At 55.4% G+C, this 14,870-nt stretch overlaps 1 protein-coding gene across 6 annotated transcripts in view; it reads left to right on the top strand.

Moving 5' to 3' along the window:
* The first annotated feature begins 3,738 nt into the window (after positions 1–3,738).
* Positions 3,739–14,870, top strand: part of NSD1 (nuclear receptor binding SET domain protein 1) — a 60,828-nt gene continuing 49,696 nt past the window's right edge. For 5 of the 6 annotated variants that reach the window (XM_071443531.1, XM_071443533.1, XM_071443534.1 and 2 more), the window contains exons 1-2: positions 4,565–4,684; positions 4,891–5,537. In XM_071443531.1, the coding sequence (XP_071299632.1) occupies positions 4,911–5,537 (627 nt within the window). In that variant the 5' untranslated portion in view covers positions 4,565–4,684; positions 4,891–4,910. Of the gene's footprint in view, positions 3,874–4,564; positions 4,685–4,890; positions 5,538–14,870 lie in introns of those variants that run through there. The other variant, XM_071443532.1, reaches the window with a different exon arrangement.

Consider the following 14,870-nt stretch of genomic DNA (forward strand, 5'->3'; position numbering starts at 1 on the left):
ACGCACCCCCTCTCCCCCCAGCGGCAGAGCCGAGGCTCCAGCGCCACTGCGGACCCCCAGCCCCATCCGGGCAGGCCAGGCTGGGGGTGCCAGCGAGGGCGGTGGTCCCATGCTGCGGACCCCCCGCCTGCCGGCCAGACCCGCCGGTGCTGCGGGAAGCCGCGGACTCTCAGCCCCATCTCCCGGCCGGCGGGAGCAGCTGCGCGGGGCGGGCAGAACGGAGCGGGTGAGCAGCTCTCCTGCCGCACATCCCCCGTATTTGGCTGGTGACAGTGGCCTTCGCGGCAGGACAGGCACGGGACTGTGTTGGAAGGATGCCAACCGCGACTGGGAAAAACGGTCTGCGGCACGGGGATGTATCCTGGTTTTGCTCTCCATCACCCGCACCGATGGATGGGGCTGGGAGTGGGGCAGGGCAGGGGATTGGGCTGCAGAGCTACACTGTGTCCCAATGTGCATCCAGTTGTATCCTTCCAGGTGACAGGAGCAGTGTGGGGAGGGCACCCCATGGGCACTTGAGCCCTGGTGAACCTGGCTCTACCTTGGATGGATGGATCAAAGCCCAGCGTGAGCTCAGCCTCCTTGCTCAGGGCTGAGAACCCTGAGCACCTCCTAAGCTGAGGATGGGGGGCAACCTGAAGGCTGGGGAAGCAGGGCGGTCCCCGAGAGCAGCTGCAGCACCCAGAAGGGCGCCCTGGGCCTCGGCCCCTGGGGATTATCCCCATGCTGCATACGGCTGCTGCAGAGACCGGCCTCCAGGTGACAGTGCAGCGACAGCTCTTCCGCGCCGGGCGGATTTGCTCAGCAGTGATGGCTCCTGTCCCCTGCAGCTCGTAGCAGCGGTCCTGTCCCCACCCACCGCTCTTGCGTGTCCGTGGGCTGCCCCCCGAAAGGTTTCGGGGAGCCATGGAAGCACCTGGGCAGGGGGACTGAGAGGTGAGGGACCTGGGAAGCAGAGGTCACCCCGGCAGGAGGAGCAGCCCCGGAGCCGGGGACACCGGGCCGGTGGAGCCGCGCCTGCGGGCACGGAGCCGGGCTGAGCCCCACCCATGGCCCCGGCTCCCGCCGCTCCATCCCTGCGGTTTCAAGCCACGCAAGCCGCTTCCTGGGGGAAAGGGGGCCCCCGGCAAACCCTCCGGGCAGGATGCTCTCCGCTCCTCTCCTCCTCTGCTTCCTTCCTCTCCCTTGGCCGGGCCAGCCCTCCCCCTGCCCGCCGCGACTCCTTAACCCTTTCGCCCACGCTCCCGGCCGTGATCCAGCCCCATGGCCACGGCTTCCAGCCACCGCCCCCGGCCCTTTGTGCAGGATCCCGGTGCTGCCCCCGGGGTCCGCGCTCCCCCCAGGCCCCGCCCCGGCCAACATCCGCGGCCGGAGGCGACTCGCAACCAGCCCATCCTGCCCACGGCTCCCGCGGGACCGCATGGGCCACAGCTCCCTCCGCGCTGGGGTGTGGGGCTCCCCGCTCCTCATCTCCCTCGGGGGGAGCGCGGGGGAGCCCCCGGTGCGGAGCCGCGGTCCCTTCGGCATCCCCGCGGCGGCGGGAGCGGCCATGGCGGGAGCCGGGGATGCGCATTCCCGCCGGGCGCGGGGACACCGGGCCGTTCCCGTGGGAGCACCGTGCTATCTGTGCGCGGGCACCGGGGCCTGCAGAGGGAGCCCGCAGTGCCGGGCGGTTCCGTGGCTGCCGGCCTGACCGGCCATAGCGCTGGGAGCCGGGCTGGGCTGGGGGTGAGCACGGTGGCGGGGTGGGGGCTAAGGCGAACCCCGCGGTGGGGCGGCCGCAGCCGCCCGCGCCCCCCGCTGCAGCCCGCAGTCAAAGCCCTGAGGCGGCGGGGCCGGCCACGCTGCCCGCCGTGCCGCACATCCGGGCGGGAGCGGGCGGCAGCGGCCGGGATGCCATTTCCCTGTTCCTCTGCCGGAAGAGAAGGGCCGGAGCAGGGCCCTTCCTGCGGGCCTGGCCGTGGCACGGGCAGAGGTGACACAGCAGATGGGAAATGCGTCTGAGGGCACCCCGCCACCGCTGCCCTGCTCCTCCCTGCGCCAGTACCCACAGGGCTGCAGGTGGATCGCGGTGGGGCCTCGCTGGGACGGCGGGATGTGCCTCGGGTGTGCGGAGCTGCCCGGGCATCGCTGCCCAAGCAGTACAGACCCTGCACAGCAGTGTCCCATCGGGATGTGCTGTGCCCTGTGCCCACGGACCAAGGGCTCACAGGGGGAAACCAGGCTGGGACATGTCCTGATGGTGGCCCTGGCTCTCCCCGCTCAGCCTAAGAGGGGGCACTCCTACAGAAGGAGGGCAGCTGGTGACAGTCAGTGCCCAGGATACAGTTCCCCTGCTTGGAACAGCCCTAAACATCTCCCCAGGTCACTCACTGGGCCTCAGACACCAGGCTCTGGGAAGACACCAGGCATTCCTGCTCTTCACACGCCCTGCCTGCCCCTGGGGGGGTATAAATAAACCACTAGCTTTATTTTGGGAACGTGGCAGAAACGTGCGTGGCAGGTTGCTCCAATGAGAAAGGAGGAAACTTGGCTGTTGGGCCCTCTCCCAGGTTTGCCAGGCTGCAGCTCCCAGTCGATCCCTAAGAGGTGGACAATGTATTTCCCCCATTCAGGTGTAAACCAAGGGATCCAGGCACACTGGGTGATGCCCCAGCTCTCTGAAGGTGGGGAGAACTGTGTGCATACTGGAACTCAGTGCCAAGTTCATTCAACACTGGGGCACAGTGTGGCCCCAGCTCCCACATGTCACCATGGCATGTGAGCATGGAGGGAAAGGGCCTAAAATAGGTCAGGTGCCACCAGCTGAGCCCTGGGCTGGGACCTCGAAGGTACAAACATGTCACAAGCTTCCTGCCGAGCCACCCCACCTTCCGTGGGTGTGCTGGAGTGGCATGAGCTGAACATGGCAGTCTCTCCGTGGCTGCAGCACACCAGTGGGGTGACAATGGGTTGGGGACCTTGGTGTGGCTCCTCAGAAGCAGATGCTGGGATAAATGGTTGCTCCATCACCAGCCACAGACAGGGCAGAGGGAGTGAGTGCATGGGCAAGACGGCAGGGGCACCAGGAAGGCAGGTGCCCTCAGTGGGGCTGCCAAGGTGTGCAGGCAGGGAGGAGGCAAGTCCTCAGTGCCCCGCTGAGGTGCCAGCCCGCAGCCGCTCCACGACAGCGTTTCAGCGGGGAGAAGCTGCGCCTGCAGGGCAGCGAGGCCCGGGCAACGGGCGCTCCCTGCCTGGGTGCGCAGAGCGGCTGCTCCGGGGCCCAGCCCGGCGGGGGGGAGCGCGGCGCCAGCACGGCCGGGGGCTCCCGCACGGCCGGGACGTCGGAGGGGGGGGCGAAACAAAGGGCAGCGGTGGCGGCGGGGGGGAGCGGGTCCGCCCGGGCAGCGCCGCGTCGAGCCCCGCGGCGGCACCCCGGGGGGCGGCAGCGCGGCCCTGCCCCCCGCGCGGCCCGGGCAGCACCGCCCCGGTGCCACATCCCCGCGCTGCCCCGGCTGCCCCCCGCCCCGTGCCTGCCCAGCCGTGCCGGTGCGGCGGCGGCGCGGCGCGGCGCCCGGACCCGTGCGGCTGGCGGTGGAGACCCCGGCCCGCATCGGAGGTAGCGACGGAGCCGCCGCCCGCCGCGGGCCGGTTGCGGGGGGCGGCGGTGGCAGCCCGTCCCGGCGGAACGGGCGGGCGCGGGGCCGGTGCGCGCCGCTCGGCGGCGGGAGGGCGGGTGGGAGCGCGGCTGTCCGGGAGCGGCGGAGCCCGGCGAGGACAGCCAGGCCGCGGGCACCCGGCGCCGCTCCCCGGCGGGCGAGGCTCGGCGAGGCTCGGCAAGGCTCGCACGGCTCTGCACGGCAGCCCCGCGGAGGGCGACGGCCCGGCCCGCCGGTGCGCGGGAGGGCGGCGGGGGGAGCGCGGCGGGGGGCGCCGGCCCGGCCCGCGGGGCGCGGCGGACAATGGCAGGGGGTAACCCGAGCCCAGCGGGGGCGGGCGGCGACCCGCGCCACCCGCCCCGCTGACCGCCCGCGGGCACCGGGGCCGGGAGCGGTGCCGAGCGGTGCACGGGGACCGGCGCCGCCCGGGTGCCCCGCCGGGGCGCAGGGCCTGGCCGACTCCATTTTGTTGGCGCCCGCTCCGCCGCCGTTCGCAGGCCCGCGGCCTGCCCGGCGTGGGGGAAGGGGGGGGGGGGGGGGGGTGAGCGGCGGGAGAGACCCTGCGGGGCCGCCCCGTCCCATCCCGGCCGGTGCCCCCTGCCGCCGCCTGCGATGGAGGTGCGGGCGGCGGCCCCGAGGCCGCGGTGCCGGGCGGGGGGATGCGGGGAGCGGGGCAGGCCGGGCCGGGCCGGGGCGCGCCGGGGGGGGGGCAGCACTGAGCGCCCCCTCCCCACCTCCCCCTCCCGAGATGGGGGGGGGGGGGCATCGAGGGGGGGGTGCTCGTGCGGGGGGGTGGAAGGGGGGGGCAAGCCCGCGCGGGCGCGCGCGCGCTGATTGGCCACGGCCGCCGAACCCCAAGAGCGGGGGCGCGCGGGGCGGGCGCGCGCCCTCGCGGGATGGCGGCGGCGGCGTCGGGCGCGCGCATGCGGGGGAGGGAGGAGGAGGGAGGCGGCGGAGCGGCGGCGGGGCCTGGCCGGGCCGGGTCGGCGCGTCTCCCCATCCGCCCGCTCCGGGGGCAGGCGCCGAGCCGCCCGCGGCACCCGCAGGTGAGCGGCGGCCCTGCGGCAGCGCTAAGCAGGCCGAGCGACCCCGGCGCCGGCTGTAACGAGCCGAGCCGGGGTGGCCGGGCCGCGGCCTGGGGCCTGTAATCCGGCGGTGGCGGAGCGGGGCCGGCGGAGCCCAACGCGGCCCCCGGGTGCGGCTGCCATTTTGCGGTGCAGGCTGGGCTGACCCCATTGTGCTGTGCCCGCAGGTGGATGCCCGCCGCCCGGAATGGAGCAGGCCTGCGAAGTGAGCCGCCGCAGCTGCCTCGTCCCCTTCGGCACCTCGCTGTCGGCCGCCGAGCCCAAGGGCGGCCCCTTCGGCGAGGCCCGCGGCCCCGAGCCGCCCGCCATGCAGCTGGCGGCCGCCAAGCCCGGCTACGGCCAGGACCCGTCGTCCTGCTACATCCCGCTGCGCCGGCTGCAGGACTTGGCTTCCATGATCAACGCCGAGTACCTCGGCGGTGCCGCCGACGGCGCTGAGGCCCTGCCCGACCCTGGCTCGCCGGGCCCCCGCCTGCCCGCGGCGCAGGACCCTGCGGCCGAGGTGGCCCGCGGGGCCCGGGCCTTCCCCCTGCTCCTGCGGGACGGTGGAGAGGAGGCGCTGGAGGAGGAGGAGGAGGGCGCCGAGACTCCGGAGGAGGAGGAGGAGGACGACGACGACTACGACGACGACGACTACGAGGAAGAGGAGGAGGACGACGACGACGAGGAGGAGGAGGCGGCGACAGAGCCCGGCCCGCGGAGCCGCGGCCGCTCAGCTCCGCAGCGGGGCCCCGACAGCCGCCTGCAGCCGGCCGAGTCCGTGCTGGACGGCGGCCTCGGGGAGCAGCCGGAGTCCTCGGCCGCCCTGCAACTCGTAAGCACCGTCGGGGCGCGGGCGGGGGGGCCGTGGCCGCTGCCATTTTGCGGTGCGGAAGGGCCGGGCCGGGCCGGCCGCGCTGCCTCCTTCGCCCCGGCACCCCGGAGGATGGGAGCCATCTTACCGAGCGAGGGGAGCCCGCCGGGGCCGGCGCGGGCTGTCACCGCGCTCACCGCGCACCTGTGTCCCGGCGCGGCCGCCCGCGCTCCCCCCACCGCTTTTTCTCCCGTCAGGAATAAGAGGCATCATCCTTCTGCCCAGCCCGACTCGCTGCGGAGTTCGGTGGAGTTTTTTCCCCGTTGGAAGGGTTTTTTTGAGCGTAGTGCAGATGAGGAGGGCAGGAGGGAGCGTTCCCATCTCCTGCCGCTCCGGCTGAACGCTGTCAGAGGCTCTCTTTGTCTGGCCAGGCCTGAGGTTCCCGAGCTGAGAGACCTTGGCGGTGGCCGGGGAGAGGCCGTGTCATGGCCTGACAGACCTCACGGGCAGCAAACCTTGCCTCGTATTCAGGCGGACTTTTTTGTTTGTTTGTTTTAATTTCTCTCTACACTCACAAATTCCTTTAATTATAATATAATTAATAAGAAGCAGAACTGATGGAACTGTAGTAGTAGTTCTTAAAGGAGATAGATGCATTTAGTAATTTTTTTGTGTAATTTGCTTTTGAATCCAAGTATAAGAGATGTTTCTCAGTGTAACCTTTTACTTGCAGCCATATATGTATATTTCCTTCAGTTTTCGGTTGTTTGAGGTTTTCCTTGTTTATTTCTTCAATATGTTTTTCAACCTCAAGGTTCCCTGCTGGAGGATACTCTGGACTTGGTATTGATGCAGGGTTTGAAGATTAGCTCCTTTGATAGGACTAATACCAAAACCATCTTGCTCTCTAATTTCAGTAGAGCCGCCGATGCCGGACAGATCGTGCTGGTGCGTGCAGTGCTTGGGAGGCAGGATTGTGTTCCTTTGGGAACACTCAGTGTTCCTGCTGCGTGCTCTGGGAGGTGGGCAGCCCTTGTCACAGAGTGCCCGTGCAAGGGGCGATTTCAGGAAGATGCTGACAGCAGCTTAATTTGTTTGTGGAACAGTTTATACTCTTCAGCGTTCCTTGGGAAGAATCCCTCGATCTCTGCTAGTGAGAGGCTGCTGTGGGTCTGAGGTTTGAGCATCTCTTCAGCTTTGTTTTGCAGAGGAAAGCGGGGATCTCTCGCAGACATGTGCTCGGTGATGCAGTTGTGGGAGGGTCTCACTTTGTAAACAGAAGCTCGCAGAGGTACTTTCACAACACTTGCCTTTACAATGTGCTCCACAGAACTGCAGTTGGTAGAGTGACAAAACCGTCCTAGTGATGGGAGCCTGTTATTTGAATATGCAACGAGGGTTGACTTTTCAGTGAAACTGCCTTACCTGTGTGCTGTAGTTAGCCTTGCTGGGTTGTTCTGGTGATTTGAAAGCACAGCTGCATTCCTAAAAACGCAAAGAAAAGCATTTTTTAGGCAGCCTGGGGTCCTGCTTTCCCTAAGTCTTGCATTCTTTCTTCAGTAAGTAAATCCATGTTGTCTGAGTGATCCTTCATTTGGCCCACTGCTTGTGGAATGGGAAAAGACAGGGCCAAGTGCCAAGTTACCTTTGCGGCAATTCAAATCTTTTAATGGTTGAAGATGACATAGTAGCTAGAAATATCCAGGTTTGTTCTTCAGGTCATGTATTCATTTAGGTATTTAATGCCACTCTCATCTGTGTTTGGTAACTGGAATAATTTTTTTTTTGTGGAGAACTTGCTAAAACTTAAAACTAAAACCCACCCCAAAAAAAGCATCACGAATCCCTGGGAGTTCTGCACAGCTGTCTGTCATAGCTGGGCTACTCTTAACAGGTATCAGCTTTATGCTGCTTGTTGATGGGGCTCCTCCACCTTACAGCATGACTGTCTCAGAGCTTTCATTTTTGAAGCTCATGGCTCTGAGTGTGCCACTGCTGCTCAAACTTCCTGTTTTGCCAAGAGGGAAGTGTGCTTGTGTATCTCCCATGTCTGTGTCCGCCCCTTGTAAGAATTGATGCTTACCTTGAAAAGGCACAAATGTCAAGAGTGCTTGGAGGAGAAGGGCCAGAATTTGGTTTAGTCTTAAGTGAGATGCAAAATCCAGCATTTAAGTAATGCCTCTGGGCAGGACAGGTGGTGGCAGGTATTGTTTTGCACGGGGATTTGTTAATAGCCCTGGCACCTGCTGCTCTCAGACATTTCACATTTCCCCAGACAGGGGAGGTTGCTCAGGTACCATTCAGTTGTAAAGAGAGATGTGCATATTCCGAACTAAAACTATTTTAAGTACCACCTTAATCTTCCCTTAAGGGTGTCTGAAGTTTCCATCAGCTCCTGACAGATTTTGTGTTGTGGAGAAGGAAATTATAGCATCAATTCTTGGGTCTTGTTCTCCAGAGGTGGTGATACAGTAACTGCTGGCAGCTGCTGGCTTGCTGCCTTGTGCACATGTTGGGCTATGGTCATTTAAATTTAAATGGGTGGTTGTTCTTGGATATCTCTGTTTTTTACCATCCTGATGTGAGTTTGTCTGTGGTGCTCTCCTGGCATTTCCAAGTTGCAGAGGCCCTGGGCAGCGTTATGAGTCCAGACTCCAGTGCTGGGGAGGGTGGGCACAGCCACTGAAGGTCTGAGTGCCATAGATATTGCTTGAATTTAGGTATTGCTTGAATTTGGATGCTGAGGAATAGGAGCAAGGTGGAGTTGTTTCTTGCAGAACTCCCATGTGGAAATTTTGCTCTTCTAATGTAACTTTTGATGCCTTAATACTTCAGTTTGTTGGCTTGTTGGTTTTTAGTTAGTACACACAAAGTATGTTTGAACAATTCGATTTGCAGAGTTGAGCGTTCAAGGAAGCAGAGAGTTCTTGGATTCAGGTACATCTGGGCCACTCCTGCTGTGTATACATTTCGCATTCTCAAGTTGTTTTCTCCATGAGACCCTGATGGTTTCAGACTTTAGGATGTGCAGAGGCTTGCATGAGGCTCAGTGTTGCTTTCATTATCGTTTCCTTGTTGTCCATTCCCACGATGCAGGACAGTGAGGAAGTGAGGTACAGGGAAATTTAGAGCCAGATATTCTATCCCAGATGTAAGAATTGCTGCTTCCAGAGGCTGGGTGTGAGGAATGAGTGAGGCATGTGTGTAAGGCTCCTGGAAGGTTTTTGCTTTACTAGAATCACACTGTTTGCACTGTGTTAGAAGTACTGAAGGCCAGCAGAGTCCTCTCTAGAATTAATCCATTATGACCTTGAGTTGTTTTCTAATCTGCAGCTGTGAGAGGGTACTTTCATTATAAAGTGTTGGTGTTGCCTGTGTGAGAGTTACTCTGGTGCTTGTTCTATTAACTGATGTCTGGTGCCATTTCTCTCTCTGCTAAAAATAAAATGAAGGAACTAAAGCCACGTGATCCTCACTACTCCTGTAAACATTTCTGAAAGAATCTCCTACTACAGACTGTTGATCCGAGGTGTAACTAACTACTGATAACATTATATCCCTGAGATACAGCAGATATGGCAGTGGTTTGTTTTAGCAGGGAACATAAATTTCCCTGGTCAATTGACATCTTCCTGGTAGGAGATGAATTCTGTTTGGCTGTCAGTGATTCCTGCAAGCATCATCTCCTGCTCTGTGCATCTGGAGAGAACGGGGTCTTTGTGTGCTACTGTCCCCATGCCTGTGATCTGGCACACATCCCCTTTTGCCACTAGGATTTACACTGTTTGGAAGATGGTATTATTTCACAGAAAAGAGCTTGTAGCTGGATCTTGCCTTGCTGTGCAGCCCAATGGCACCCACCAGGTCTTGTCCTGAAGGGCATTCCTGTTTCAGATAGCTCTAAACTCACCTATAAAGGACTTTAGCCATGGTGAGTGTCCAAAGGAATGGGAATTGCCACCGTGAGGGTCCTGTCCTTGCCTGTGTTATTGCTTGACCATAAATTTTTAAGGTCCTTAATGACTTCATGCTTTCACAGTGTGGTGATGCTGCATTGCCACTTGGTCATGGGGAGGTGTGAGTGGGGGGTGTTAGGAGCTGTCATAGCAGGACCTGCAGTGTGTGAGGGTGTGAGAGCAGCTCCTTCGGAGGGTTTTGAACAGTCTGTAGGATCCTGAGCTCTCCTGCACAGCTGGTTGGATCCTGAAAGTGTTTAATCATAGCATTTGGCTGAGATTGCCCTTCCTCTCCTCGTTTTTTTGTATTTGTTTTCTGATTGCTGATTAGGTGTGAAATATCTGTTTGTGTGCGTTGTGTTACAGGAAATGACTTGGTTTCTCTAGAAAATACCTGGTTTGTCGTGTGAAATTTGAATGACTGATGCCTCTGCGGTTCATGTTCTGAAGCTGAACCTGTCTGTTTGCAAATAGCAAAACCAGAGGTATTTTCTTGCAGATGGGACAGTTTTGAAAGTGATGTTTTAGTGCATGTAATGACAGAAACCTCTGTGTAATTTCTGCTTACCAAATTTAAAACTTACTTTTAAAACTTGAGCAGGAGAGAAGTTGTTCAAGCAATGTCCTGGTTAATATACTGTTTGCAGTTGTAAGTCTGGCAATAGTAGCAATTAAATTGGCTTTTGCAGGTGTTTTTTTGGGTTGGATGCTGCCTCTCAGACCCTGCTAAATGACTATATGTGCTGGTGATTTCCTTTGGAGGAGTGTGTCTCCCACAACTTGAACCTTTTCTTCCTAATGAATTTTGGGTTGTTGAGAGTAGTGATTCAAGTTTTACTGTTAAAACTCCTTCTCAAGCCTTGGTAAAATTAAAATCAATGATAGTGGCTCAGTTTGATGCTATAGCAGGAACCTTTGACTTCAGAGCAGCATATTCTGCATGAAGTCATGGATTTGTTTATTGCCTCTTGCAATGTAGCAACTTCTTGTTGTACCTTACTACACCCTTGTTCCCAGAAGTGGGGTTAAACTGTGTGATGTACAACAATTATTAAGTGGGTTTTTTTTTTAGTTTCCCTGAGTTAACTGAACAAATCTGTAGCTCACTCAAGAGGTGAACTCTAAATATGGTCAAGTTACTTTAGCCCTAAGAAAAAAGCAGTGTTCTCTAAGGTATAATTGAGATGGTATTAAAAATATATTTGTAACTCAGAAATTTGTGTTATAGATGATGGTCAATTTTCAGTGCAGTTGCTTGGAATATACTTTGGCTTTTCTTGCCTGTGACTGCCAGCTTATGTATAGTAATTTTGATTGCTTTTCAATTATTTGCTCTGGCATTTAGAAAGGCAAAGGGAATAGAAACATCAGAAGGAAAAAATCAGGCAGGGGGTTGTCTTGGGAGTTTAAAAACTCAACAGTTTAGGTGAATGCCACTTTTAGTACCAAAAAACGATGACCTATGTTTTGTTCTGTCTGCACAGAGCCATCTGGTGAAGAATGGTAACACAGGGGAGTTTGTCATGGCTGCAGAGCTGTGGTGCCATGCTGAGGAAAACTGAGGTGCAAGGTTTGGAGCCCCACTGCAGTTCTGGCCAGGAGCACAGGCATTGCTTTGGCTGATCTGAGTGGGTGCTCCTGACCCCAGTGCCAAGGACAGGGGAAGATGCTGCCATGTGCTGGAGCAGGTGCCAGCTGAAGAGCTCTGTTCTTGGTACATTAGAAATCTGGTTCCAGTGTGGCTGCTCACAGCAGTGATTAAATGTGTGACAGAGATAAAGATGACCTGGGTGTGCATCCATCTCTTTTGTGTCCAAAAGCATTGATGAAGCCCAGAGGAATTTCAGCAGTTTGTCTTGCCTCTACTGAAGGATGGTAAAGCACTTGTTAAAATTGACATGCTGCCTCTTCTTGGTTATCATTAAGATTTATCTCACACGGTTCTTTGGAAAAATGGCAGAGAAGTTAGGAGAAAAGTCACCTTGTGTATCACTTCTTTCCCTCTCAAGGACAGGCTGGTCCTGGCTGGGTGCCTTCACTGCTGTCTCTAGCACAGTCAGAGCAGAAGGGCTGTGCTGAGTTGTCCCAACTCATTGCCTGCACTGGTTGTAGGCTTGGCAGTGATGGAGCTGCACAATCCACAGGTGAATGAATGGCTTTTCCAGCAGCATTCCCTGCTCTCTCTGTGGGGCTGAGGTGCTGCTGGGGTTCTGGGTGAAGAGCAAGGCTGCAGGTGGCAGGGACACCACATGAGTGGCCTCATGGAGGGGAGAGTTTTGGGAGCACTGTTGGTGGCTGAATCACAGGGAAAGGGCAGCACATCTCTAGTCCTGGAGGCTTCCCCTGTGTTAAAATAATTATACAATAAAATAGCAGAGTAATTTGTTTTAACCTTCAGACACTCATCAGAAATAATGCACTGGGGACTCCTTTTATATATTCAGGCATTGACTTTTGCATGTGAGACACCAGAAGCGTTGAGTTGGGTGGAGCAATTCAAGTGTTGCATCCAAGCCAGAGGATGGAATGCCTTTTGGTGTGGTATTCTTTAGGAAAAAGTGAACAGCTAATTTCCTGCACAGTAGTATCTCAGCACACTGGAAACTGCCAGTTTCTTTTTCAGCTCCTGTAGTGCCTGCAGTGCTGAGTGTGCAGGGAGGTTCTCACCCTCGGCCCTGCTTGAAGCTTCCAGGTTCCATTTGTTTTCGAGTGTGTTCATGACTTTCCCCTCCCATTGTTGATGGGAAGATAGAAACCTGCTGTTGCCTCACAAGAAGGGTGAGGAGCAGAGTGGTTATCACCCTTTTAATAGTTCCTCCCCTTGCCCTGATGTTGCCTTGTTGTTTGGTTTTCCCCAAGCACCTGTTCAGCCTTGCTACTGTTCTGGCTAATGTGATGACTGCCCGCAGATTCCTAAATAACAGCAGTAAAACAAGTCAGGTTCCTCTTGATTCTAGTTGGCAGTCTTCTTAGAGGATGTTCACAATGTTTAGGAAGCTGGATTCATCACAGAAAGGTTTGGAAGCCTCTTGGAAGCATTTGGAAGTTTGTAGTACCTGGTGCCTGAAGCATGAACCTTCCTCAGGTCATGGCTTTGACTGTGGATGTAAAGAAATAAATAAGCACCAGATAAATTTATTGCCCTGCTAGTGTTCAAAAGTTCTGATTTTATTTTAGTAGGAATTCAGAAAAAGCAGTCAAAGTTTTAAGTGCAGATTCAAACTTAATTTTGTATGGAGAGAAGTTTTGTTTCTTTTGGAAAAATGGTGTTGTTGGGTGGGGGACTTTAATGCTGAATGCCACCTCATTTTCAGGAGGTTATGGTTTTGTGTAAGAGGCATCTTTTTGTTTGGACTAGCAAAGTGGGATTATCCCTTCTTTCCTGTGGGTAAATAAAAACTTCTGCAGCAACTGAGATTTGTAAGGCCCCCCTTAAATGTTTGTTGCTTTTAAAGAATCCCGTGGACTTAAACACAAACAACATCAACAACCAGACCAAAACGAGCAACAAGCCAGTTAATTTTATTTAAACCAACCCAAACTCACACTTTCTAGCTGCTGAGGTTTTGGTACAGTATTCACTCTTTGCACTGTACATGTTGTTCTCTAGTTCTGCTTCATTCTGGTTACAGCTTAAGCTGTAATGAGTAGAACATACATATATAAATTAGAATAGCCAAGTTTCATTTTGCACAGTTTGAATCTGTTTTTCATTTCATGGATTTAGAAACTTCATGTCTGAAAAATGGCTGCTGTTTTTATCCGATGTCTTGCTTGTGAGCAATTTGATAATACATAGAGGAGCACAGAAGTAAGGCTGAAAAGGGGGAAAATCTGATGGCCTGGTTTCAGTTTGTGGGTTTTTTTGTTTGTTCTCTGACATAAGAAGATATTTGTGGGTAATTGTTCTTTGTGAGAATTTGCAAAGTTTTGGTAATGCCAGCAGTTCCTCGCTTGCTGAAACAATTAGTGCTGATTTAAAGAGCCAGATTCAAAGAGAATGTGGTTTATCATTTAAAATGTGTGCAGATAAGCAAGTATGAGAGTCTGTCCTCTGCTTGAGGCTCCTGGAAGTGGTCTGAAGTCTTCTGTGTGTTAGTGGATTTCTCTCCACTGGGGATCTGGATGAGATCACACCCCTTCTCTCCACTTCCTCCTCCTGCCTCCCTCAAACCTTGCTGTTGGGTGCATTTCTGGTAGCTGGCGTGCTGAAGTGCCAAAGCTTTCTCTTGCACTGCTCTTCCACTCAATCCATAAGGAGAAGTATCTCCACTGAGTGAAACAGGGATGCTGTTACCCTGTTATCTTGGAGACTGAAACTTTGTGTTCTCTCCTCAGTACATTCTTTATTTAATATCTGTATGTGAGTAACTCCTGAGCTTGATAGAAATGCTTCAGGATGTAGGAATTACTCAAAGTAGTCCAATCTGCTCTCTTGATTTTAACCTTTCAGCATAGTTCACATGTACGTATGGACCCTGAAAAACTTCAGTACCCTGGAAGATGGTAGTAAAAACTGGCCAAAGATAGCAAATACCTGCAAGCATGTTGATAACAGAAGCTTGGTCTGTATCATAATTTCTGCTGTATTTTGCTAGTGAATATTTGATTAGTGAGTATTTAAGACTTGTGGATGATAATGATCCCAGATAAGAGGTAGTGTACTTTCTCAGACATGAATGTAGGTCAGACGCCTGTTTGCTTTTTGCTGCAGTGCTGAAGCTGAAGAAGACTGGAGCAGTTCGGATGAAGAGCATGTCCCCAGCATGCCCTGTGCATGTCCTCAGCAGCACAGGCTGCCCATGGGCTTCCAGCAGGCTTCTCCAGCTGCTCTGTTTGATTTGAAGCTTGCCATTAAGTGCCAGTGTGATTATTACTCTGGTTTCTTCAGATATGCCATTGCGTGCCGTGGTTTGGGTGAGGGTTTTGTCCATGTGGCTCCAGTTGGGCCTGCCCCTTTCCCTGTGCAGGGATTGATTCATCTAAGTTTTGTCACAGGGAGTGCAGGGTCAGCATTGCAGCCTCTCTCTGTAAAGGCTTAAAGCTCTTGTGCTTGGTAATAGTACTTTGTATGGAGGAAACGTAGCAATCTCTGCTTGCTTTGTTTCAAATATTTCTTAAGCTATCAAGCACATACAATTTAATTCTCTCTCAATTTTCTTGGATTTTTTGGGTTTTTTTAATCAATTTGGTTTTGATTTTAGAAAATGTTCTTTAAAACACAAATCTTTGCTAATGAGAATTATTATTTCTAGTTTCCATCACAATCAGTTACTAATTTTGCTTTGTTGTTGTTCGTAGTCTTCCTCCTTTTTACCTTTCCATGCAGCATTCTCAAGCAAAGGTTATTTCCCAATTCCTCTCTTTCCTTCTCTCTGTGTCTGTTCATTTCTCAGTG

This window comes from Agelaius tricolor, unplaced genomic scaffold (assembly GCF_023055355.1).
Source record: "Agelaius tricolor isolate 1412-34295 unplaced genomic scaffold, bAgeTri1.0.p SCAF_18, whole genome shotgun sequence".
NCBI classification, from domain to species: domain Eukaryota; kingdom Metazoa; phylum Chordata; class Aves; order Passeriformes; family Icteridae; genus Agelaius; species Agelaius tricolor.